Below are 27,071 nucleotides of genomic sequence, written 5' to 3'. Positions count from 1 at the left end.
TGTCTAAGTGAGTTGCTAACAACTGCTTATCTGCTCTCTCTAGCAGAAATACTCCGCTTAACTTCCATAGTTGCTATAATGACATCATGATCTCTAATCCCCATTTCTTTACTGACATTGTCAATAAGGTCCAGCCTGTTTGTAGCTACAAGGTCTAAGATATTTCCATTGCGTTTGGGCTGCCGAACTAGCTTCCTAGTAATGCATGATCTGGGTATTAATGCACTACAGACCATGGAATTCCTTGACTGACTCTAGAACTGTCATAGCAGAATCGGGTGGCTGGTAAAAACATCCAGTAGTTACCTTCGTTTCGCCTAGTCCCGTTATACGTGACCAGATAACTTCACTGTCACACTCAACTTCGACCTCAGTAAAGACAATATTTTGTCAACTGCATTGAACACTCCCCCTCCTGTGACCTGTAATCTATGTTTCATATATACTCGCTGAACATCTCAGAGCTTTCAATTTAGGGTTTCAGCCAGCCCTCGGCCCTGAGAAGAATTTGAGTGCGAGAACTTTCATGGATGGCAGTAAATTTGAAAACTTTGCCACAACTAACTGATAAAATTTTGACGGTAGAAGTATCTTTACTCTGAACACAGTATGAGTTCCCTTGCCGCGTATCTACTGAGGAGTGTTCATCGGAGTGCCTCAAACTACCGTCTAGCCTAAAGACCCCTCATATGTACTCCACAAGTACTCTGCTACCTGAGTAGCTGCTTCCTTTGTATAGTGCACCCCTGACCTATTAAAGGGAGTCCTACAAATCCCTGACTGATAACGCATGTCTAGAGCTCTGCAGAACAGACCGTCACAGAGTCGACGAACCCTGTGGTTAAGACTTTACACTCGTCTCCAAACCAAAGGATCTCGATCAACTCTGGGAACAATGCTGCAAATTGCGAGCTCTGGGTGCACCCCATGCATGAATATTTAACGATAGATAACCATCTGTTCGAAACTGTCATCAGGAGCTTGATTTATGGCACGGAGAGTTTTTGTCTCGGAAGTTTATCATCAAGACAAGTGACATAGTCCCCTGCAGATACTGGTATCTGCGTGATATGGAGAATTTCATTCGATGATTTATTTTTCGCTTGATGAGACATGAGACAGTGTGTGCCACGCATTAACTAAAGATCGACTACACAGCTGAAGGAACAACAATAGTACCAGTAAGAAAGGAAAGGGGGTCAGGGTAACCGTTCTTCAGGTTGGCTCGGCTCGTGCTTTCATATCAGACTGTTTCTTGCAAGATGACTATTTTTAGGGAATGAATGCAGAAGTTTTCAGGGAATGGGTTTCCAATTTGCTGCTTCAAAGTATTTCACCAAAATCGACATTATTAATGGGCTATGCACCGCACACTCCATTGTGTTAGACAAAAATCTGACAGTGCAGATGAGGAAAGACGATGATAATTTTATATTTTTTATGTATTTTTTAGTACAGAGAAACACTAGTATTGGGGCAAAGGGGACACCACACCAAATTACTGCTATCGAAGATGGCGGCGATGGCGTCATCCAATATGGCGACTTTTGGCGGGAAGATAGGTCAATTGGACTACCTCCACTAACCTAACCACCCTCCCCTCGCCCCCCTAGCAAAATGGCAGGAAGTTCAAATTCCAACAGGATAATGCATCACACCACCAGTATCTCTACTAAACTAAGAAAAATCGCTGGAAGATGGGTCACTTGAGCTACCTCCACTAACCTAAGTCACCTGACCGCCACCTCTTCCTAGGGACTGGTGAGAAAAGGACTCAACCTGCACTGGGCTGCTGGAGAGAGGAAGGAGTGTACTTTATTTATTTTGGAACAATTTATTTAGTTTTGGAACAATTTATTTAGGGATGGAGTATATTATATCACAGTGATACAGTACACACTCTCTGACATGCCACACAGCATGCAGACCTGCAAACTAGTCCTAAATAACTCATGTATAATGCTCTACACACACGCTTGCTAATTGCAAACTGAGAAAATAACGCGTTGCACAGCCTACAGACTTACAAACCACTCGTAAATAATGCAATACATATACGTCCAAAGAGCCAAACAACTCGTAAATTGTCGAAGTAATAATCCATCTAAAGGACTATGTAGTTCTAGGCACTTCAGTCTGGAACCGCGCGACCGATACGGTCGCAGGTTCGAATCCTGTCTCGAGCATGGATGTGTGTGATGTCCTTAGGTTAATTAGGTTTAAGTAGTTCTAAGTTCTAGGGGACTGATGACCTCAGATGTTAAGTCCCATAGTGCTCAGAGCCATCTGAACCATCAACAGACTCTGTAAACATACTTGCTAATCGTTGACTGTCGAAATCATGCACCAGTCTTTATTGAAACAACTAGAGGCAGCACCACCATCCAGTGTGTTCACCATAAGGTCTGCACTCCAACTAACCTAGTACACAGTACCACCACCAGACGGCGCTGTCGTCCATTCCGTGATGTAATCCAAGATGGCAGCCAAGACATCAGCTGATGACGCAAGTACCATTATCCAAGATAGCGGCAAACAGTGTGTTCACTACAAGGTCTCGACCTAGTACACAGTTCCACCCCCAGCGGGTGCTGTTGTACGTTTCATGATGTAATCCAAGATGGTGGGGGAAAATGGCGGGAAAAAGACTCAGCCTGAGCTGAGCTGCTGGGGAGAGTGAGTAAGGAGTGTACTCTATTTTTTTTTGTAGCATTTAATTTAGGGATAGTGTGTATTTATCACACTGACACAAAAAACTCGCCCTGAAAGTTGTTTCTATTTTCGGGTATATAGTCAGTGTTATACTGACGTCACAGAACTCCAAGGCACACTCACGCCAGTCTTATACACATGATGCCTTTGGGCAGCATGTGTCTTTACTGTTGATGACAAAGTAGCACAGGGCGCATTGTTCCTAACGCGACATGAGAGACGCGTCTAACCGTGCTTAACTGCCTATTGTAACTGATGCATCGCCACGAAGTGCTCTTGTGTAGCTACAGACCATTGCAAGCACATCTAACAAGGTTCTCAATCTTATACTGGTGTCACATGACTATGTAAAAAATAAGAACTGACTCGACATCGCGGAAATTGTATACTGTCCTAGAAAGTTAACGCTCGCTTTCTTGATGTCTCAGCTAGTATGCACGGAAATGCTTGCACTAACAGAAGTTATTTACGAAAATAGCCCAGAATAACGTCGAATGCAGTCTTCCTCGCGTTGCACGTGTTACCCTTCCTGCTTTCAACATACACAAACACTCCCATCGCTATGTAGAGGCCCCTATATCCCAGCACAAAGGATGTGAATGAATCGAGCATTATGATTCGCTCTTATCGAATTTACTCGCCGAATTACTGTTGCCGCTGGTATCGAAACACCGTCCGCCTTTTTTCCTTCTGCAGACGAGACTTTCAGCGGTTATTTTACACAGATCGCACTATTGCACCGGCTAATAAATCTTACAAACTACCATACATATTGTCAAATACGGAAAGACTCTTACTCATTTACACTGGTTTCCCATCGAGGACAGGGGCTTGAATATTAGAATGGGAAACTGACCTACGACCCTTCAATATATCACTGCGTACAATAAGTAACATCAAACACAGAAAGACTCCTACTCAATTAGACTGCTCTCCCACCAAGGACAGGAGCTTGAATATTAGTGTGCGAAACCCATCTCCAACCCAGCAATATATCACTGCGTACCATGTCAATGTAGTAAACATACAATTCGTATCCTGCACCAAACAAAATCATCCTTTTTACATCATTTGTACATATACCATGAGACGGACAGTACCGTATATACTGCAGCCGATGATCACAAGTCATCCAATCCCAATGCGTGACCAGAGCACCCTCAGTGGACCGAAGTCACTCTCAGAACTGTTCTATAAATTCGGACTCGTTTCCCCTCGGCAGAAACATGTAACTGTTTCTGGTCCAAACCTGCTTCCTCGCTTGCTCGCTTTTCCACACACGGGGATTATAAGAACACACGTATTTTCTTTCACGGCACTTCTCGATATCAACTACTAGGCAGCATCCTACCAGCGCAACATAATTCCCAAGATATAGACTGGAAATTATTTCTCTACAAACCCAAAACTTCAGCTAGGTGGGGCATGCTGTAAACCACTGACTAAGTGGATACTTGTCACATCTGCAAAGATATTTACTCAAAACAAATAGAGGAAACTGATATTTCCACTCTCGAATACCGATGGCTGTGATATAGTAGATTCCAAAGCATCCCTATAATTTACAAGGTCAACTAAAGTGTTTCTCGTATCTAGAGAACCGGCAAATGTGTCTTCCACACACTAGATGCACACACCACAATCGGTCTTCCCTCAACTAAATAAAGACGCGAAATGTGCAGAAGCAGGCAACTGAACAGTTTATTTGGGAAGAAATAATGATCAAGTGCAAACACACCTCCATAGTCAATCTTTTCAAATTTCCACGCAATCACAGAAGCTATCCAACACATACTAAGTATTAGTTCGCTATTCGGTTGTCTAGAGGACAACACGGTTAATTCATCTACATTCCTACACACTCCAACGGGAAACGTGAATCACCCCTACACAGGTCACGAGTGCTGCAGGCCGAGCACGCATAGGTATAATGTTTATCCTAAGAAATCGGTCACATATATATTTTATCCCTGTACTGACAACTAAATGTTACAATCGTGGTCTCAGTTGAATGACATTTGACAATGAGCAAAGTATTGGAAATACGCTCTGTTGACGGCTGTGGCTCTGCAAATAGAAATATCAGTACCATTCTCATGACTTGACATACTCTTCCCATGCTATCACAGTACTCCACGTCAAATCCATACCTACCTTACGACTGGACATAGTCATTTCCTTTGCACATGTCAGAACACAAACACATGTTTTATAAGTCTTTGCTCAAATGTGAACATATCATGCAACCGCTACTACTAAGTATAATACTTCGTCAGCAACTAATCTTGCGATACGAAATAATACTGAGAGAAAATTAATCGTGGGTGGACATGTTTCATAAGTTTTTCTTGCGAGTGTTACCACTGTGTCCTAGAAAGGCTCTGAGCATTATGGGACTTAACTGCTGAGATCATCAGTCCCCTAGAATTTAGAACTACTTAAACCTAACAGACATAAGGATATCACACACACCCATTCCCAAGGCAGGATTCGAACCTGCGACCGTAGCGGTTGCGCTGTTCCAGACTTTCGTGCCTAGAACCGCTCAGCCAACCCGGCCAGCGCCCTAGAAAGAGAGACGTAATCGGTCAGATCTTAAAAGTATTCATGTTAATAGCTATACTGGCTTTATAAATCGAGGTGCAACATGATCTCTGAATGAGGTGGTTTTTCTATCCAGACAAATACCGAGATTGTGTTTGCTGGAGTGTATATTATCAGACCAGCACTCCATTTACACGCAGCTCATGATGCAACCTCATTATAAAATCGCAGAATTTTGAAAGTGATTCGCTTAAGGGATGTGGTATGTAAGCTGTATTTGCGACTCCCTCACACTGCCCAAGATAGATATTTATATAGTACTTGTAACATATTCTGACTCGATACCATATCGCAGGTTCTGCGATATATCCACTGAGTTATAGGCGATGAGTGATTGAGAAGGAACACAAACAGTAGTAGTAGATGATGTGTTGATTGAGGTCATAAGAAAATGTACACAAGCTCTTCTGATCTCTAGTGTTACATTTCTGCTAGAAATGATGTCCATTATTTGGAATCAAGTCTTTCCATTCAACCACATACCTGCCCCAGATCACACCCACAAGAGAATCGTATTTCTGGCACTCTCATTTCTCAAAACGAGACACCGTTCTTGAACATGTCTGCTACAGTAAAATTCGAACCTGGTTTAGTCACCCCCAACGCATCTTGCAACTACTCCCATTTCTACAGCTTTGCGCATCTGATCGTTCCAATTTTAGTCAGGACTGAGCAGAAGTGGTAGAAAGACATATCCGCCACCTTCTGCAACCCGTGTAGAAACAGAATGACTTGAGTTAGTGCAACAGGAGCGTGTTTTGACAATTTGGTGGAAATGCGCGCAATGTGGCACATCTCCAAACTAGATACAGATACTAAAATCTGAAGGACATCCACGTCCATTCACATCTATCTCCCCAACCTGCTATCATCATTATTCTGCACCATACAACAGAGAAAAATTACGAACTATAAAAGCTCCACTAACTTCATCCGATATAGGAGTAGTTTACAGGTTTGTGGGATGTGTGGCATGACCCCAAGAACATCAGGGCGAGTGTTTCGTGTCTGTGTGATAAATATACTCCACCCCTAAATAAAATGTTCCAAAATAAATAGCGTACACTCCTTCCTTACTCTCCCCAGCAGCCCAGCGCAGGCTGAGTCATTTTTGCACCATATTCCCCCTCCAGACCACCCTCTTGGATTATGTCACAGGAGAGATGACAGTACCCTGTGGTGGCAGTACTGTGTACTAGGGGAGTTGGATTCTGGATTCTAGATCTCATGTTGGAGAGGATGCCTGAAAAATAAGGCTCATGTCCAACATAGGCAAAGTCCTTTTCCCACCATTTCCACCCACCATCTTGGATTACATCACAAAATGGAGGTGGTACTGTGTACTAGGACTAGACCTCGTGATGAACACACTGCCGCCATCTTGGATAACGCTACTTGCGTCATCAGCTGATGTCATGGCTACCATCTTGGATTACGACAGTGCACTCTGGTGGTGGTACTGTGTACTACGTCAGTTGGAGTCTAGATCTCGTGGTGGAGACACTGCCTGCAAAATAAAGACTCATGTCCAGCACAGGCAGAGTCATTTTCCTGCCATTTCCCCCACCATCTTGGATTATGTCACAGGAGGGATGCCAGCACCCTCTGGTGGCAGTACTGCATACTAGGTCAGTTGGAGTCTGGATCTCATGGTGGAGGCACTGTCTGCAAAATAAATACTCATGCTCAGCACAGGCAGGGTCAGGATCGTTTTCCCACCATCTTGGATTACGTCACGAAATGGACGACAGCGCTCTCTCTGTATTGTGTACTAGGTCAGTTGGAGTGCGGACCTTGTGGTGAAGACACTGGATGCTGGTGCTGCCTCTAATTGTTTAAATAAAGACTGCTGCATGATTTCGACAGTTGACAATTAGCATGCATGTTTGCAGAGTCTTTTAAATGGATTATTATTTTGACGACTTACGAGTCGTTTTGCTCTCTGGATGTAAATGTATTGCATTATTTATGAGTGGTTTGCATGTCTGTGGACTGTGCAATGCGTTATTTTGACAGTTTACAATTAGCAAGTGTGTGTGCAGAGCATTACACATGAGTTATGGAGACGTAGTTTGCAGGTCTGTATGCTGTGTGACATGTCAGAGCGTGTGTTCTGTATCACTGTGATAAATATACTCCATCCCAAAATAAATTGTTCCAAAATAAATAAAGTACACTCCTTCCTCTCTCCAGCAGCCCATTGCAGACTGAGTCCTTTTCCCACCAATCCCTAGCAAGAGGTGGCGGTCAGGTGACTTCGGCTCGTGGAGGTGAGCTTTGTTTCCTGCAATTTTCTTAGGTTGATAGAGAAACCCCAAGTGACCTTTCTTTACTGCCAAAATTCAGACTTGGCGCCATTTCCTAGGACAAGGTGGCGGTTAGTGGAGGTAGCTCAGGTGACCCATCTTCCCGCGATTTTTCTTAGTTTAGCAGAGATAACCGTGGTCTAATGCACTATCCTGTTGGAATTTGAACTTCCCGCCATTTTTCTGGGGGGAGGAGGCGGATAAGGATAGTGGAGGTAGTCCAAGTGACCTAGCTTCCAGCCAAAATTCAAACTTCCCGCCAAAAGCCGCCATCTTGGATGACGTCATGCCCACCATCTTGGATGACGTCATCGCCGCCATCTTGGATGACGTCTTCGCCGCCATCTTGGATAACGGTACTTTGGCGTGGTGTCCCCCTTGCCCCAATACTAGCATTCCATCGAATTAAACTGAATACAGTATAAATAAGATAGAATTAATGGAACTTGTAAAACTGTACAGGTATAAAACCTAGAGCTACCACATCGGCGAAACGACACAACCTAATGGGGCTTCATGTATGTGTTAAGAAAAAAAAAAAAAAAGTTTTAAGCCTAGTGAGGCGGAGATACTGACGAAAGAAGCTATTGCGAATGTTACCCTACAGGACTGATCTCGAGTAGGGAGACAAACCAAGAAGGAGGAAACACACATCTATGAGGAATTCCTAGAGGGAAAATTTGGAGAGATGATGATTTTTGTCAGCATCAGCTCCCATCACCACTTCTGGTTCCAAGAGGAGGACACCTATGATTCTTCCCTTTCTGTGGCTCCTCTTACACCAGAACCATAAGTGTTCATATATGTGCCCTGCTAGGTATTGTCATTTGTTTATTATTTAAAATGTCCCACTGATGACTGGTTGATGCCCCTCGCCAAAAGTAAGCGTACCACACTCAGCTTTTGTTGGCAGAAGCATTCCCCTTCTGTCACTCTGCACAAAACTGTAAGAAGTCGTAACTTATTTTAAACACACTACAGTACTGATGGGTAAGAACTGACTTTGAATACAAGGAACTGTATGGCACAGTTTGAAAAGTAAAAATGCGTACTTGGGCTACTTACAAGTGTATCATTCTAGATTTAGATTATTTGTCAAGCAAGAGTAATGGTTGAAATACAGACCACATTGTGTATCAATGGCATAGTCTCTTAATTCAATGAATAGCTTATTCTACTGCTGCGCTTTGCCTGACGAATTTGATCCATGGCAGAAAGTGCACCGTGGTGGCATAAGTCTGTTTCCTTTAATTGAAGCTTTTCCTTTTGTGTCTGTCACATTCATACTACGGTTATCATAGTTTAGCGACTGAGTATAAAATGTAGATGCTCTTTTAAATCTATGTGCATGTTCTGACTGCAGCCTTTTACTCATTTTTCAGTCAACAGTCGATGAGAACAACAGGCGAATTGTTCAAGAGCCTCCACGCGGAATGGTAAGTAAGCCAATATTCTGAGCTGCTGATTTCGTACTATAATTTTAATGGTGAGATGTTAATGGGGGCTCTGTTCACAGCACTGGCTTCGCACATACACTGATAATGAGGCCGAGGGAGTGGTTATTGATGGTAGCAATCCATCGCAGCGAAACCGCTCACATGCTAATGAGGTAAGAGAATTTATTTTAGTCCCAGCTAGAACTTTTTGGGATTCAGTAATGAAAGAATCTGTGGAAATACGTCTATCACAAAATCTTTTAAATCATGATGGTGGTTTTCAATTGGACAAGGCTTGTGACCCCGTGCTCTCTCTAAATTCTACTGAGAAAAGACAGTTTATTCATGATGACACGTCTGGTGACATCTGACGTCTGGTTTATAGCGACATGAGTGAGCATTCTGCCAGATGGTGGACTTATAGTTTCACCTTTACGCATGTGCCTGCATGCCACAGATAGAACAGTACTTGCAGAGGGTGTGGATTTCGATAGATGTCACATCCTCCATCTCCTTTCCCAAGGTTGTTTCCGTCAACTCTCCTTCCTGGATAACGCCCTCTCTCCCTCCATTTAACCCTCCTATCAACTCTGATCCTCAACTCCCCCTCCTCCCCTCTGTCCTTTTCCTGGGCTCCCTTTCCCCCCTTCCAGCCTGTTTTTCCCAGCCTACCCTCTCTTTGACTACTTTCTCTCCCATGAGTCCTTATGTTTTCCCCTACACTGTCTTCCCCGCTCCTTCTCGCGTCCTCTCTGCTCCCCCCTTTTCTGTGTCCTCTCCCTCCATTGGCTCCCCTCTTTTTTTCCCCTCATTTGTCCGGGTTCCCCCCCCCCCCCCCCTCCCATCTGCCTTAGGCTGTGGTGTGTTATCTTCATATCTAATCTCTGGTGCTGTGTTTGAGTGTTCAGTGTTGTGCACCCCATTTTCGAAGTGTTGCGAACAGTAACCATACTGTTGCCATGTTATTTTATTGCCGGCCGAAGTGGTCGTGTGGTTCTAGGCGCTGCGGTCTGGAACCGTGAGACCGCTACGGTCGCAGGTTCGAATCCTGCCTCGGGCATGGATGTGTGTGATGTCCTTAGGTTAGTTAGGTTTAAGTAGTTCTAAGTTCTAGGGGACTGGGGACCTTAGAAGTTGAGTCCCATAGTGCTCAGAGCCATTTGAACCATTTTATTGTGCCTGTCTACTTCCTGTTTATCTTCATTAGCATCGTAAACACCGTGTTTCTTCTATTTTAACTTCCACAACTGTCTGCCATTTTACTGTTTTTCACAAAGTCACCTTATTATCACATTTTTATATAGTTTGTTACTTCTCATTACGGTTTTAATTCTTCTGTCGGGTGTAGAGCAGCGTTTTACGCTGCTGTCAGACCCCCTCTCCCCCCCCCCCCCCCCCCACCGTCTCTGGGATGGAATCTAAATTCAAAAAAGAAAGAAAAAACCTTGCAGTCCCTAGTGGCGGACACTCACCTGAGGATGGATGGACGATTGCCATCCGAAATATTGTGGCTAGAAGTTAACGTGATTCAGCTGCAGTCCCAAACCCTCATCGTTACGAAGCAATAAAGTAGAATGCTGATATGGAGGCTTGGAAAATCTCTTCTTACATTAATTTATTGATGGGATATTCTTCACTTCTGAAGTACGATATGTACATTCCACTTAATAATAGCATATGGACAGGAAAGCAGGGATTAACAGGTGTGAAAATTACCGAACTATCAGTTCAATAAGTCATGGTTGCAAAATACTAACGCGAATTCTTTACAGACGAATGGAAAAACTGGTAGGAGCTGACCTTGGGGAAGGTCAGTTTGGATTCCGTAGAAATATTGGAACACGTGAGGCAATACTGACCCTACGACTTATTTTAGAAGCTAGGTTAAGAAAAGGCAAACCTACATTTCTAGCATTCGTAGACTCAGAAAAAGCTGTTGACCATGTTGAGTGGAATACTCTCTTCCAAATTCTGAAGGTGGCAGGTGTAAAGTACAGGGAGCGAAAGGCTATTTACAATTTGTAGAAAACCAGATGGCAGTTATAAGAGTCGAGGGGCATGAAAGGGAAGCAGTGGTTGGGAAGTGAGTGAGACAGGGTTGTAGCCTATCCCCGATGTTATTCAAGCTGTATATTGAGCAAGCAGTAATGGAAACAAAAGAAAAATTTGGAATGGGAATTAAAATGCATGGAAAGGAAACAAAACTTTGAGGTTTGCCGACAACATTGTAATTCTATCAGAGAGAGCAAAGAACCTGGAAGAGAAGCTGAACGGAATGGACAATGTCCTGAAAGGAGGATTTAAGATTAACATCAACAACAGCAAAACGAAGGTAACAGAATGTAGTCAAATTAAATCAGGTAATGCTAAGGGAATTAGATTAAGAAATGAGACACTTAAAGTAGTAAATGAGTTTTGCTGTTTGGGGATCAAAATAACTGATAATGGTCGAAGTAGAGAAGATATAAAATGTAGACTGGCTATGGCAAGGCAAGTGTTTCTGAAGAAGAGAAATTTGTTAACATCGAGTATAGATTTAAGTGTCAGGAAGTTGTTTCTGAAAGTATTTGTATGGAGTGTAGCCATGTATGGAAGTGAAACATGGACGATAAACAGTAAAGCAAGAAGAGTATAGAAGCTTTCGAAATGTGGTGCTACAGAAGAATGCTGAGGATTAGATGGATTGTTTGTTGTTGTGGTCTTAAGTCCAGAGACTGGTTCGATGCAGCTCTCCATACTATCCTGTGCAAGCTTCTTCATCTCCCAGTACCTCCTGCAACCTACATCCTTCTGAATCAGTTTAGTGTATTCATCTCTTGGTCTGCCTTCGAATACTAAATTGGTGGTCCCTTGATGCCTCAGAATATGTCCTACCAACCGATCCCTTCTTCTAGTCAAGTTGTGCCACAAATTTCTCTTCTTATCAATTCTATTCAATACCTCCTCATTCGCAGGAGAGCTTCTGTTAAGTTTAGAAGGTAGGAGACGAGGTACTGGCAGAAGTAAAGCTGTGCTGACGGGGCGTGAGTCATGCTTGGGTAGTTCATCTGGTAGAGCACGTCCCCACGAAAGGCAAAGGTCCTGAGTTCGAGTCTCGGTCCGGCACACAGTCTTAATCTGCCAGGAAGTTTCATATCAGCGCACACTCCGCTGCAGAATGAAAATCTCATTCTGGAAACCTCCTCATTAGTTATGTGATCTACCTATCTAATCTTCAGCATTCTTCTGTAGCACCTCATTCCGAAAGCTTCTATTCTCTTCTTGTCTAAACTATATATCGTCCACGTTTCACTTCCATACATGGCTACACTCCATACAAATGCTTTCAGAAACGACTTCCTGACACTTAAATCTATACTCCATGTTAACAAATTTCTCTTCGTCAGAAACGCTTTCCTTGCCATTCCCAGTCTACATTTTATATCCTCTCTACTTCGACCATCATCCGTTATTTTGCTCCCCAAATTGCAAAACTCATTTACTACTTTAAGCACCTCATTTGCTAATATAATTCCCTCAGCATCACCCTATTTAATTCGACTACATTCCATAATCCTCGTTTTGCTTTTGTTGATGTTCGTCTTATTATCCTCCTTTCAAGACACTGTCGTTTCCTTTACTTCTTGCTCAATATACAGATTGAATAACATCGGGGATAGACTACAACCCTGTCTCACTCACTTCCCTACCAGTGCTTCCCTTTCATACCCCTCGACTGGTTTCTGTACAAATTGTAAATAGCCTTTCGCTCCCTGTATTTTACCCCTGCCACCTTCAGAATTTGAAAGAGAGTATTTCAGTCAACATTGTCAAAAGCTTTCTCGAAGCCTACAAGTGCTAGAAATGTAGGTTTGCCTGTCCTTAATCTATTTTCTAAGATAAGTCATAGGGTCAGCATTGCCTTGTATTTTCCAACATTTCTACGGAATCCAAACTGATCTTCCCCGAGGTAGGCTTCTTCCAGTTTTTCCATTCGTCTGTAAAGAATTCGCATTAGTATTTTGCAGCCGTGGCTTATTAAACTGATAGTTCAGTAATTTTCAAATCTGTCAACACCTTCTTTCTTTGGGATTGGAATTATTATATTCTTCTTGAAGTCTGAGAGTATTTCGCCTGTCTTATACATCTTGCTCATCAGATGGTCAGGGCTGGCTCTCCCAAGGCTATCAGTATTTCTAATGGAATGTTGTCTACTCCTGGGGCCTTGTTTCAACTTAGGTCTTTCAGTGCTCTGTCAAACTCTTCACGCAGTATCATATCTCCCATTTCTTCTTCATCTGCATCCTTTTCCATTTTCATAATATTGTCCTCAAGAACATCACCCTTGTATAGACCCTCTATATACTCCTTCCACCTTTCTGCTTTCCCTTCTTTGCTTAGAACTGGGTTTCCAACTGAACTCTTGGTATTCATGCAAGTGGTTCTCTTTTCTCCAAAGGTCTCATTAATTTTCCTCTAGGCAGTATCTATCTTATCCCTAGCCTCTATATCCTTACATTTGTCCTCTAGCCATCCCTGCTTAGCCATTTTGCACTTCCTGTCGATCTCATTTTTGAGACGTTTTTATTCCTTCTTGGCTGCTTCATTTACTGTATTTTTATATTTTCTTGTTTCATCAATTAAATTCAATATTTCTTCTGTCACCCAAGGATTTCTACTAGCCCTTGTCTTTTTACCTACTTGATCCTCTGCTGCCTTCACTACTTCATCCCTCAAAGCTACCCATTCTTCATCTACTGTATTTCTTTCCCCTATTGTTGTCAATTGTTCCCTTATGCTCTCCCTAAAACTCTGTACAATGTCTGGTTCATTCAGTTTATCCAGGTCCCATCTCCTTAAATTCCCACCTTTTTGCAGTTCCTTCAGTTTTAATCTACATTTCATAACCAACAGATTGTGGTCAGAGTCCACATCTACCCCTGGAAATGTCTTACAATTTAAAACCTGGTTCCTAAATCACTGTCTTACCATCATATAATCTATCTGAACCCTTCCAGTACCTCCAGGCTTCTTCCATGTGTACAACCTTCTTTCATGATTCTTGGACCAGGTGTTAGGTATGATTAAGTTATGCTCTGTGCAAAATCTACCAGGCAGCTTCCTCTTTCATTCATTACCCCCATTCCATATTCACCTACTATGTTTCCTTCTCTTGCTTTTCCTGCTATCGAATTTCAGTGACCTGTGACTATTAAATTTTCGTCTCCCTTCACTATCTGAATAATTTGTTTGATCTCAACATACATTTCATCAAACTCTTCATCATCTTCGGAGCTAGTTGGCATATAAACTTGTACTACTATGGTAGATGTGGGCTTCGTATCTATCTTGGCCACAATAATGCATTCACTATGTTGTTTGTAGTAGCTTTCCTATTTTTTAGTCATTATTAAAGCTACTCCTGCATTACCCCTATTTGAGTTTGTATTTATAACCCTGTATTCGCCTGACCAGAAGTCTTGTTCCTCCGGCCACCAAACTTCTCTAATTCCCCACTATATCTACTTTAACCTATCCATTTGCCTTTTTAAATTTTGTAACCTACCGCCCGATTGAGGGATCTGACATTCCACGCTCCAACCCGTATAACACCAGTTTTCTTTCCCCTGATAACAATGTCCTCCTGAGTAGCCCCACCCGGAGATCCAAATGGGGGGCTATTTTACCTCCGGAATATTTTACCCAAGAGGACCCCATCATCATTTATCCATACAGTAAAGCTGCATGCCCTCGGGAAAAATTACAGATGCAGTTTCCCCTCGCATCCAGCCATTCACAGTGCCAGCTCAGCAAGGCTGTTTTGGTTAGTGTTACAAGGCCTGTTCAGTCAATCATCCAGACCATTGCACCTGCAAGTACTGAAAAGGCTGCTGCCCCTCTTCAGGAACCACACGTTTGTCTGGCCTCTCAACAGATACCCCTCCGTTGTGGTTGCACCTACGGTACGGCTATCTGTATCGCTGAGGCTCGCAAGAAAAAAAATGGTTCAAGTGGCTCTGAGCTCTATGGGACTTAACATATGTGGTCATCAGTCCCCTAGAACTTAGAACTACTTAAACCTAACTAACGTAAGGACATCACACATATCCATGCCTGAGGCAGGATTCGAACCTGCGACCGCAGCGGTCACACGTTTCCAGACTGAAGTGCCTAGAACCGCACGGCCATACCGGCAGGCAGGCCCGCAAGCCTCCTCACCAATGGCAGGGTACATGGTTCATGGGGGGGATTAGATGGGTTGATCACTGAATAGAACTGGTGAGAAGAGAAATTTGTGGCACAACTTGACTAGAAAAAGGGATCAGTTGGTAGGACACGTTCTGTGGCATCAAGGGATCACCAATTTAGTATTGGAGGGAAGTGTGGAGGAAAAATTATAGAGGGAGACCAAGAGGTGAATACACTAAGCAGACTTGCACAGGATAGAGTAACATGGAGAGCTGCATCAAACCAGTCTGGACTGAAGACCACAACAACACGTGGACAGGAATTAATTGGCTGGGTTTTATAGTGTAGAGTGTGTGCACATGTAAAACCACAGCAAAGCAATGTAGAGTATAACCATTTGTCACCAAGTTTTTTCTATCCTGCTGTGTTGACTTGTGGTTGCAGTATTAATGCTGTTCAATAACTCATGCTTAATTCTGAAAGTTGCTAGACAGACTGCATCACTAGCAATTAAAAAACTCTTGGTACTGTATTTCAGATGCAGTAATGTATGGGATGAAATGATCTTTGCGGCAAGCTACAGGTGATCATACTTATTCCATACAGTATTTGTAAATGAAGTGCATGTGCTGAGAAACAGCACCATTTTACAATGAGTATTACCAGTAATGAAAAGACACTTGTGAAGTTAAAATGTTACACTAACATGTGTGAAAAATCAAGTTTACTAGCTGAATACTTTCATCAAAATCAATTGAATATTGCAGAATGAAAAGCAGCTGTTTTCTTTTTCCACAAGGAAAGTAACATATTTATAAAAATGACAAGAAATCGATGTCGTATTAATTTTATACAGGGCATCTCATTTATCTTCACCACCCTAAATAACTGTTTGTCCAGATACAAATTACAAAATGTTTCAAGCAAATGTCCCTTAGCTGCCAGGGGGATATCAATCAGCATGGTTCCCTTCATTGTAGTTTTGTTTTTTACAAAGATATGGACAGCGGTATGACTCTTTTAAATGGCACCCTTTATTTTTTATTCAGTAATTTATTTCCTCTCCTAAAGATCTATTCAGAAATGGAGAAACAGTTATTTAGGGTGGTCAAGTTTAATAGAACACCCAGTATATAAAGATATGTGGTTGGTTTCTGCTTTCCATGATTTTTTAATTCTGCAATATTTGTCAATCAATTTTCAAGAAAGTATTGAGTGAATAAATCAGATTTCTTATACATGGTAGCATTGCATCTTAGCATTGTTATGAAGGATACTGTGTTAAAGCTGAACAGTTTTCTAACAAATTTAATACTGTCTTCAACAGGAATTCCATATCATGTTTGACAACAACAGAAATTTAGTTGTTGGATAGCTTGTTAAAAATACAAAATTAAATTGTTCAATAAATATTCAGAAATAGCTATACAATTTGAAATATTATGTTGTTTACTATACTGTTTGTATAAATCAGTTAATCATAAGTAAAGCATTATGAAGTATAAAGAAAGATATTTCATATTAATTAATGCTAACTGCGATACTGAATCACAAGGAACAGTTGCTACTTAACTATTAACTCTACACTTTTCACTGCAGTTCTGTCTGGGCTAGAAACTTATGAGGCATTTCAATGTCTATGCATTAAACATTGCGGGGTGACAGATCATGTCATGGTGAACAACTTTTGTTAGAAAAAATTTTTTGCTGACACTTCCTGCTGATGCTAGGCATCTTTTATTATAAGTTATAGCCTTGAGAGGCAGGAGGGCATATGCAGTCTGCGGTTTTCAATTGCTATATGTGTTGCCTGTAATCCAGGCATCTGATCTATGTGAAGGAGGACGGGCTTAGTTTCTAAAATGCCTTTCTCTGTGTAGAGGCATTGACAATCCGTCTATCAAATTACTGGAGTAGGTACTATGCAGATGCAGCACAACTGATTAGTAGACCCTACTAGTTTGTTGAAATATCATCCTAGGGTTGGAGAATCCAATAAAATGGCTCCGAGCATCACTGGGAAGTGTCAATGAAAGTTTTGTGTGTAACAAAAGTTGTTCTCCTGTACATTTGAGGCAAAGACATTGAAACACACTGTGTGTGTGTGTGTGTGTGTGTGTGTGTGTGTGTGTGTGAGAGAGAGAGAGAGAGAGAGAGAGAGGGGGGGGGGATAGGGATAGGGAGAGAGTTTCTGTATGTGTATACAGTATGAATGATTGTGAGCTGGAAGAGATGATCAGTGGTTAAACTATATGCACAGTGGTTCATATGTTGACTTAGGTCATATTTGGTACAGTTCAGGACATTGGAAGCAGGTTTTTGACAAATGATACACAAACCCGAGAATGTATTTTGCTGTGTGGGGAATACCTGTAACTTTTTCACCAGTAAAGACAATTTCTCTTTTCTTCAGAAAAATACAAAGAATTATATGGAAGAGCTCTTCAGTAATTCAGTCAGTCATGAAAGGGATACAGTGATAGAAGGGAGATATGATTCCTGCAGAAGCCCAAGAAAAATTCCACCAGCAATATTAAACTATCTGAATGTTGTTGGTCTTGGGTGAAGTGTGAACACAGCCTTAGAACCCCACTGATGATGATTGCGTTGAACATGAAGTAGTCTGATGTAGGTGAAATACATTTCTAAGTGCAGAAAATATTCTGATACACAGTGTAGATATGCACTATGACTGCCTGCAAGTTGTTTCCAAAGGTCAGATTTGGTTTTCAAAAATGATATTGAAGAAATCAGTTATTAGTAGAAGTAGTAAGTTACATCAAGTGAAGCCACAAAATGAAAGATGTATACACTGTGTAAAATGATGCACTTGAGAAGTAGCAATTACCTGTGCTAGTTGTGAAGGTGAAGTAAAATATTTCATCTGTTTTGGACACTGGTTTACTCACCTACTATTCCATATGCCTTTGAAGAAGAAATTACTGCAATGAAAAATTAATGATATAAACAAAGGTTTATGAAATAAACTGCTTTCAGCTGTATATAAAATTTTACAAGAACATGAATGTTTTGGGATTTCAAATCACATCTTTAGATGAGGCAGCCTGTGGCCCTGCATATTGAGATGGTTGGAGGGTTGCTGTCTGCCACTTCCTGGTGTGAAGTGAACATGCTTTTAACATGTCAGTTTCTCAGTTGGGCAATTTGAAGTATGATGCCCTACTTGTTGTGGGTAACAGTATTTTATTTTGAGAAGGTTGAGTCCCCCTCCTTCTTATATCAGGGCTTAAATGTTTTACTGACGAAGGTACACCTAAAACTGTGATTGGAAATCAAGAAACTGGTCATGTTCCTGTAAAAGTTTATATACAGTTGAAAGTGGTTTATTTCAGAAGCATGGATTACAGCAGCTGCAGGTTTTCTCAACAGAAAGCTATTTGATAAACAAAGGACTGTCTCAGGAATCACTACATTTTCTGTTTCAGATTTACATGAAAAAATTATTTAGTGTACAGTTTTTATAATGTACAGGTAATCTGCATCATTGACACTAATAATAAGACTGATTGAGTAAATAGATAAGAATGATTTCTATATTTCCCCACTGAGATCGTCATTTACGATTTTCAGCAGATACAAGATACTAATGAAGAACATCTAAACTATGGAGTAAACAAAAACAAAAATGCAGTTGTGAAGTTCCTCACCTCTTATTTTATATTAGTGACAAATGTAAACTGATCGGCCAATTTGAAGGAGATGTGGTGATGATTCCAATAGTGCTATTTTTGGCAGCATTGGCTCAGATGGATAGAGTGTCTGCCATGTAAGCAGGAGAACCCGGGTTCGAGTCCCAGTTGGGGCACATATTTTCAACTGCTCCCGTTGACTTGTATCAACACCTGTTTGCAGCTAAGGGTACTCATTTCATTGTAATTTCATTCTAATGAGCTGCATGGTCACCGATGGTATCTGTTCTTCGAACGTGTCTGAAAGAACAGATACCATCTTCATATATAAATAATTTTTTTCATTTTCCAGTGGCTGAACATAATTTTTGTAAAATTTAACTTAGATGCAGAATGATGTGCACATATAACTCATTTATACCAACATAGCTTCAGTTAGTAAGATCTACAGAGTTGTCATCTCTAGCAGAAAGTTTCCAACAGATCTAGAAACAAGTTTGTCCACCTCCAAAGAAAGTATCGTTGTGACTAGCTTAAGTATAATATATTATCCATTTACAACCAGATGGTTTCTTGTAATCTGTTAGGTGCTGCACAGTTCTCTGTTCTGTTCTTAGTTTCCAGATTCATTCAAGGTTATAGGGCAAGACTACCAATGACCACTAGAATTTCTGGGTAGAGTTAGCGTTTCTTAAGAGATATTAAAATTACGTATGTGTTCTTCTTCATGATGGCAAAATCATAGTGAGCAGTATACAGAAATGCAACAAAAACGTGATAAGGATAGGACACAAACCATCAAATTTTGTGTTTTTTGACCACAGTTTTGTCAGGTGGGCAGACAAATAATCACACGTGTTAGTATTTGGTCCCAATATGCTATTGTATGCATATCAGTAATTATTTTAAGGCCTAGGTACTGCTGTAAATGTTCACAATCAATATTTAACATTTTTCATTGTGTATATTAATGTACAGGAATTATAAACAATTAGGAGACTGAAATTTGCCTCTAATTTCACAAATTAGAAAATTCTAGACTCACTGTTAATAAAACTGATAACCACTGTAACCTGCATTTCCAGAAAATTATTTTTCTTTATGTACTGTTAGAACTTGTTTCCACATTGATCACAACATCTCATAAGTTATTGTGTTAAAAAAGTATCAATAAAGAAAACTGTCCTCAATCACATCAAAGCTGGCTCATATTCATCTTAAATTTAAGTTAATATATTATGTGCTGCATTTACTGCAATAAGTTTTTGATATTCAGACAATCAGAATGAAATCATCACTTTCAAGAAAACTGCCATTTACCCAACATGCAAACAGTTGCTACAGTTATAAAGTCTGATAGAGTCAGAGGTGTCGAAACTGTCACAGGGCCTGCCTAAATATGGTTGGGCTCTGTGGCGCCCACTGATTTATAAAAGCTACATCTAAGTATTCCTGTAGACCCCTTTTTAAAACTCTGAAAATATTGCCACTGCCTTTCTCGTATATACAAAAAGGTGCAGCCAAACTTTCAGGAAACATTCCTTACACACAAAGAAAGAAAATATGTTATGTGGACATGTGTCTGGAAACACTTACTTTCCATGTTAGAGCTCATTTTATTACTTCTCTTCAAATCACATTAATCATGGAATGGAAACACACAGCAACAGAACGTACCAGCATGACTTCAAACACTTTGTTACAGGAAATGTTCTTCCGTTAGCGAGGATACATGCATCCACCCTCCGTCGCATGGAATCCCTGATGTGCTGATGCAGCCCTGGAGAATGGTGTATTGTATCACAGCCGTCCACAATACGAGCACGAAGAGTCTCTACATTTGGTACCGGGTTTGCGTAGACAAGAAGTTTCAAATGCCCCCATAAATGAAAGTCAAGAGGGTTGAGGTCAGGAGAGCGTGGAGGCCATGGAGTTGCTCCACCTCTACCAATCCATCGGTCACAGAATCTGTTGTTGAGAAGCGTACGAACACTTCGACTGAAATGTGCAGGAGCTCCATCGTGCATGAACCACATGTTGTGTCGTACTTGTAAAGGCACATGTTCTAGCAGCACAGGTAGAGTATCCCGTATGAAATCATGATAACGTGCTTCATTGAGCGTAGGTGGAAGAACATGGGACCCAATCAAGACATCACCAACAATGCCTGCCCAAACGTTCACAGAAAATCTGTGTTGATGACGTGATTGCACAATAGCGTGCGGATTCTCGTCAGCCCACACATGTTGATTGTGAAAATTTACAATTTAATCACGTTGGAATGAAGCCTCATCCGTAAAGAGAACATTTGCACTGAAATGAGGATTGACACATTGTTGGATGAGCCATTCGCAGAAGTGTACCCGTGGAGGCCAATCAATTGCTGATAGTGCCTGCACACACTGTACATGGTACAGAAACAACTGATTCTCCCATAGCACTCTCCATACAGTGACGTGGTCAACGTTACCTTGTACAGCAGCAACTTCTCTGACGCTGACATTAGTGTTATCATAAACTGCACGAAGAATTGCCTCGTCCATTGCAGGTGTCCTCGCCATTCTAGGTCTTTCCCAGTCACGAGTCATGTTCCGTGCTCCCTAAGACGCCGATCAATTGCTTCGAACGTCTTCCTGTCGGGTCACCTTCATTCTGGAAATCTGTCTCGATGCAAACGTACCGCGCCGCGGCTATTGCCCTGTGCTAATCCATACATCAAATTGGCATCTGCCAACTCCGCATTTGTAAACATTGCACTGACTGCAAAACCACGTTCGTGATGAACACTAACCTGTTGATGTTACGTACTGATGTGCTTGATGCTACTACTGTAGAGCAATGAGTCGCATGTCAACACAAGCACCGAAGTTAACTTTACCTTCCTTCAATTGGGGCAACTGGTGGTGAATCGAGGAAGTACAGTACATACTGACAAAACTAAAATGAGCTCTAACATGGAAATTAAGCGTTTCCGGACACATGTCTACATAACATCTTTTCTTTATTTGTGTGTGAGGAATGTTTCCTGAAAGTTTGGCCGTACCTTTTTGTAACACCCTGTATACGAAATACTAATTTTCACAAAAGAGAGCATCTTAAAAAAGGAAAATCTCTTCAAACATGACTATAATATACACACATATGAAACTAGACAGAAGATGAACCTACACAGGAACACAGTAAATACAAACTTATGCAAAAGAGGAGCTATGTTATATAACCATATGCCTTCTTACTTAAAATGCACACCAACACTAAATGCATTTAAAATAAAGTGAAAACAGTTCTTGCTTGACCACTGCTTCTGTTCTTTGTCTGAGTTTATGGAACATCATAATAAGTAAACATCATTTACCAAAATTCACTAATTGTCAATTCATAATATAGTTTACATTGTGCTTATCACATCATCTCACTTAATAGCTGCTATTATCATATGTAGAAGCAATGTAGTACACCAACCTACATTATTATGCATTTTATTATGTAAACAATGTAGTCAAAATGTCTACTGTACTGTAAACTAACTAGGTTTACCACTGTCCTATATCACATGTAAAAACAATGTATGAAACTGAGTTTTGGACCAATAAATCATCAGACATAAAACATAATTCCTGTTATCTGTCCCATCACTGAATAAGGGCTGCTAGTACTGGTCTATGTGGTTAGCACCTTTCTTTTTAATAACACATTTGGCAGCCAGTACAACAGGAAAACTTTAAGCGGATCATAGTACAACTAGGAGGATTACCTTTGAACATAACTTGGTCTGTATATTGACATAAATTCATGTTAATATCAAAAAGGAAATATGCATGTGGCTTCTGTCTCATCCTTCTCTGAAGTTATTATTATCGGCACATTGATGACTCACTCCTCACTCTGGTATGATCAAGGTGACAGACATTTGGACTACTAGTTATGTTCAATAATTCGTTTCCCATCATTCAGTTACCAGATTCCCATATAATGTGTACACTATTTTCTTCCAGTGCATCAGAAATGTCAAGTAATGTTCCTGACCTGCAGCATCTTAAGTCTCTATTCACTGAAACTATGATGACAGGGATTTAGAAAAGCATGTCTGTTGGAAGAGCTTAAAACACTTTGTGAAAAATAAAAGTGTGGATCTATCAGTACATCCATTTATGAGCTGCTCATCATGTCATGCCAAATAACACACATCGTAAACAGTGTTGATATTACTGGTTATGATGCTCGCAGATGACTATTTTCATTCCATGTTTTATGTTTGAGGAAAACAGACCTTTTTGTCAAACTGTTTATACTTAAAATATATTCTTTGTCAACTTCTAGAATCTGACCAGTTGGTACCTCATTTTTTGTTTCCTGTGGGGCACCCTAGAGACAGAAAGAGAGCTGATATGATGTTGATAGCATTGTGTCTTCTTGAATATTATGCTGTGTAACAGGCAGCAAAGCTATGCAGTTCAATGTAACAAAAAAACGAGAGGTCTTGCTATTCCATTACCGACTGTAGCTGTGGGAATGTCTATATGGAGATGAAAGATGGATCCAACACTAGAGCCATCTAACATAAACGAGTTCATAAAGTGGGACACATGGAAAACCCAGCTTTGCAGGACTGAATGGCACATAATCACTTTGCAAGCATGCCATACGGCAAATAAAGTTTGTTTATTTTAGTTGTCCAGAACATGAAATTATTACAATACTGCTGGAGCAGTAGTGTCATACAGAGATTAATAATGTGTGAAGAATTCATTTTGCACATAATTCAATAGAGTAAAGAGAGAAAGTAATAACGATAAAAATACAAGGATTTTTGTGTACAACTAGAATTTATGAAAGAAAGACAGGAAAATAGAACAAAGAAACAAACAGTAAGATAATTCGCCTCGTATTCTGTGCAGCGCAAAGTATTCGGTGGTTTTGACTGCTGTTTTGTTAGCTGCAACAAGTTCACCAATGGTACAGGTATCTGGAAGTTTCCTACAGATTAGCAGATGTTGTTGTTCCTGCAAGTCACCACACTTGCAAATTTCATCATGACTGCTGAAACTCCATTTCTGGAGGTTGACGTCGCACTGTGTGTTTTTCCAGGGTTTGGCTTCAGATGATTTGCTTCATAGCACTGGGCCAGCTCCTTGAGAACTCTAGTAAGCTTTCTCCACACTTCCTCATAGGTTTTGCCTTGTGCAGCAATTACTGTATCATCAGCATAAATAAATGCTCTAGTTCCATGGCTCATTGGCTTGACGTGTGTAGATGCACAACAGCTAAGACAACACACTTCCGTGGGGAGGCAATTTCTCTGAGTCCTGCATCGACTTTCCTTATTTTGCAGTGTGACAATGTATCTCCCATTTTGGTGCAAATATTGGATGAACTGTGCTAAGCGATTATCCTTTGCAGCTTAATACACATTTCTAACCAGCTTTTTGTGGTTAACTGTATCCTAAGCTTCTGTGAGGTCAATGAAAGCCACACCTGTGACTTGATCTCTTTCATAACCATCCTCAATGTGTTGGATTAAATTAAGGATCTGTGAACAACAAGATCTTCCTGGACGAAAACTTGACTGCTGTTATATGAGCCATTGTCTGCATATGCTTTTTGGTTCTGTTGGCTTTTTCCTGGGTTTTAGAAGCACTACTGATTTAGCTTTGGTGAAATCTCAGAAATTTGCAATTTTAAGACACAGTTGCTCTTAAGATTTAATATTCACTGTTTTGTTGCAGGTCTGAACATTTTAAATTTTTGTGTTCATATATCATATTGTTCTGTAGCTTTATTGTTCTTCATATACTTAAATACTATATCCAGTTCCTTTAAGGTGAAAGGAGTGCCAAGGTAGTCTTTGTCATCAGCATGTCTCGGGAGTTGGGACTTGTTTTAGATCTTCCTTTTGTCATACCGTTCAGAAATAACTGATGGGCAATTTGTCTGGCTTTATCTTTGAGAGATCAGGAGGAGCAGTGGCTGAGTCATTGTTGAAGCTCTTCAATAATTTCCATATTTTCTGGCTGTTCTGTTTGATATCTGTTATATTTTATCTTTTCATGATGAGATTCATTCCATTTATTGTTGGTCTTGGATTGTTTCGACCTCTGTGAGTCTTTTGGATTAACAGAAAATTACAGGCTGTTCGTTTACATATGTTAAACAATAATACTACTTTATCAGTTGGAATACTGCCAATATTAGGTGATATTGTTCTAAGGGCCGGTTTTGAAGAAAGCTGTTGACCTTTTTGGTCCTGGTGGTGGAAGGATCTCCTGCTAGGATCCCTCCTTCGCTGTGGTTGCGAAGGGTGGTATCTGGGGAAACACTAAATGAAAAAAGTAGGAAGCAATACAAATGGAGAAGAACCCAAAATTATCCTGGACTGACAGAAACTGCATTCAATAATTGCATTATTTATTTATGGTGAATTTCCTCAAAACAGTGGTTTTTGTCCAACATTACAATACACACACAACTTATTACAATGAGTATTGCGTAAATACTCAACACTATGAACAAATACTAAAATTAAAGGACATCGGTTAACATGCTACAGAGAAAAAAAAAAACCTAAATTAAAGGTACTATTTTGTTCTTTGGGGCCCGCAGTGCAAAATATGTCTTTTAATGACATGATTATTTACGAATAATAACCAGCTATACATGCATTCAGCAACCCAACAAATTTACTGAACAAACAGACCAACCTAAAGCACAAAAAGTATGTAGAAAGCTTTATCCAAATTATAAATTGGGAAAACAGGTAAAATAATAATATCAGTGACCCTAAACAACATATATCCATAGTAACAGTGATAACAAGAGTACTGTTAAACAGAGACAGAACACCAACACAAATCATAGACAATAACAATTATTATGAAAGCTTAAAAAGGTAAAATAAAACTAAAACTAACTTTAGGCAGAAACATAATTAGAAAGAAACCTATATGAAAAAATAATAATGAACAACTGAATTCCACACATCACTTATTTACAATGGTAACGATGTAAACATGTAATGTTGCTGACCCACTGTCATCCAACTGTCAGAAAAGTAGCATATATGGAAAACAAGTAACATCTGATATACATCTCCACTCTACACCTGGGAGAAAGAAATAATTCCAAAAGAGACAGGACATGACGGCAACAATGTTACGTGTAAGGTAAAACACCTAATGATATATTATTAATTTTCAGATCATAGTTACAAAATCATTACATTAAGACCATTGCTTATCTAATTTTTACAGAGCACCTGATGGTGGCAATTTGCTGAAATGGGCTCATTGTGAATGAGATAAAATATAAACAACTTACATAGCAGTACAGGTGGCTATTATTCATAAATAACTGTACTCTTAATTTGACAGAGCTGCTTCATAGAAGACATCTTGGAAGGAAAAATTGGGAAAAATTGTTGTCTCTGGAATTTACTGTGGCAAGTACACCTTAATGGTAAAGAAGGTGAGAGACGTAGAATTACTACAGCAGCAACACATTGGCTAAAGTACCTGAAAATGACGACTGACTAGTAAGCAACTACTGAAGTGGATTGTTGTTGTTGTGGTCTTCAGTCCAAAGACTGGCTTGATGCAGCTCTCCATGTTACTCAATCCTGTGCAAGCCTCTTCATTTCCAAGTAACTACAGCAACATACATTCTTCTGAATCTGCACACTGTGTTCATCTCTTGGTTTCCTTCCACGATTTTTACCCCCCACACTTCCCTCCAGTACTAAATTGGTGATTCATTGATGCCTCAGACTGTGTCATACCAACCAATCCCTTCTTTTAGTCAGGTTGTACCACAAATTTCTCTTCTCCCCAATTCTATTCAGCATCTCCTCATTAGTTACATGATCTACCCATCTAAGCTTCAGCATTCTTCAGTAGCACCACATTTCAGGAGTTTCTATTCTCTTCTTGTCCGAAGTGTTGTTGTCCATGTTTCACTTCAATACCTGGCTATACTCCATACAAATACTTCCTTATACTTAAATCTATACTCGATGTTAAAAAATATGCTTTTCTTGCCATTACCAGTCTATGTTTTATGTCCTCCGTACTTCGACCACCATCAGTTATTTTGTTTCTCAAGTAGCAAAACTCATTTACTACTTTAAGAGCGTCATCTGCTAATCTAATTCCCTCAGCATCACCTGATTTAATTCAATTACATTCCATTATCCTTGTTGTGGC

General features: G+C 40.4%; 1 protein-coding gene across 1 annotated transcript in view; it reads left to right on the top strand.

Annotated features, from left to right (window-relative positions):
- The window catches only part of LOC126471195 (uncharacterized), a 231,030-nt gene that overhangs the window by 30,345 nt on the left and 173,614 nt on the right, over positions 1 to 27,071 (top strand). The window contains exons 4-5 of the mRNA XM_050099308.1: positions 9,005 to 9,058; positions 9,139 to 9,231. Coding sequence (XP_049955265.1) covers positions 9,005 to 9,058; positions 9,139 to 9,231 — 147 coding nt within the window. The remainder of the gene's footprint in view (positions 1 to 9,004; positions 9,059 to 9,138; positions 9,232 to 27,071) is intronic.

Source organism: Schistocerca serialis, chromosome 3 (genome assembly GCF_023864345.2).
Source record: "Schistocerca serialis cubense isolate TAMUIC-IGC-003099 chromosome 3, iqSchSeri2.2, whole genome shotgun sequence".
In the NCBI taxonomy this organism is placed as follows: domain Eukaryota; kingdom Metazoa; phylum Arthropoda; class Insecta; order Orthoptera; family Acrididae; genus Schistocerca; species Schistocerca serialis.
The sequence above is the reverse complement of the archived record's forward strand: the minus strand, read 5'-3'. Positions and strand labels throughout refer to the sequence as shown.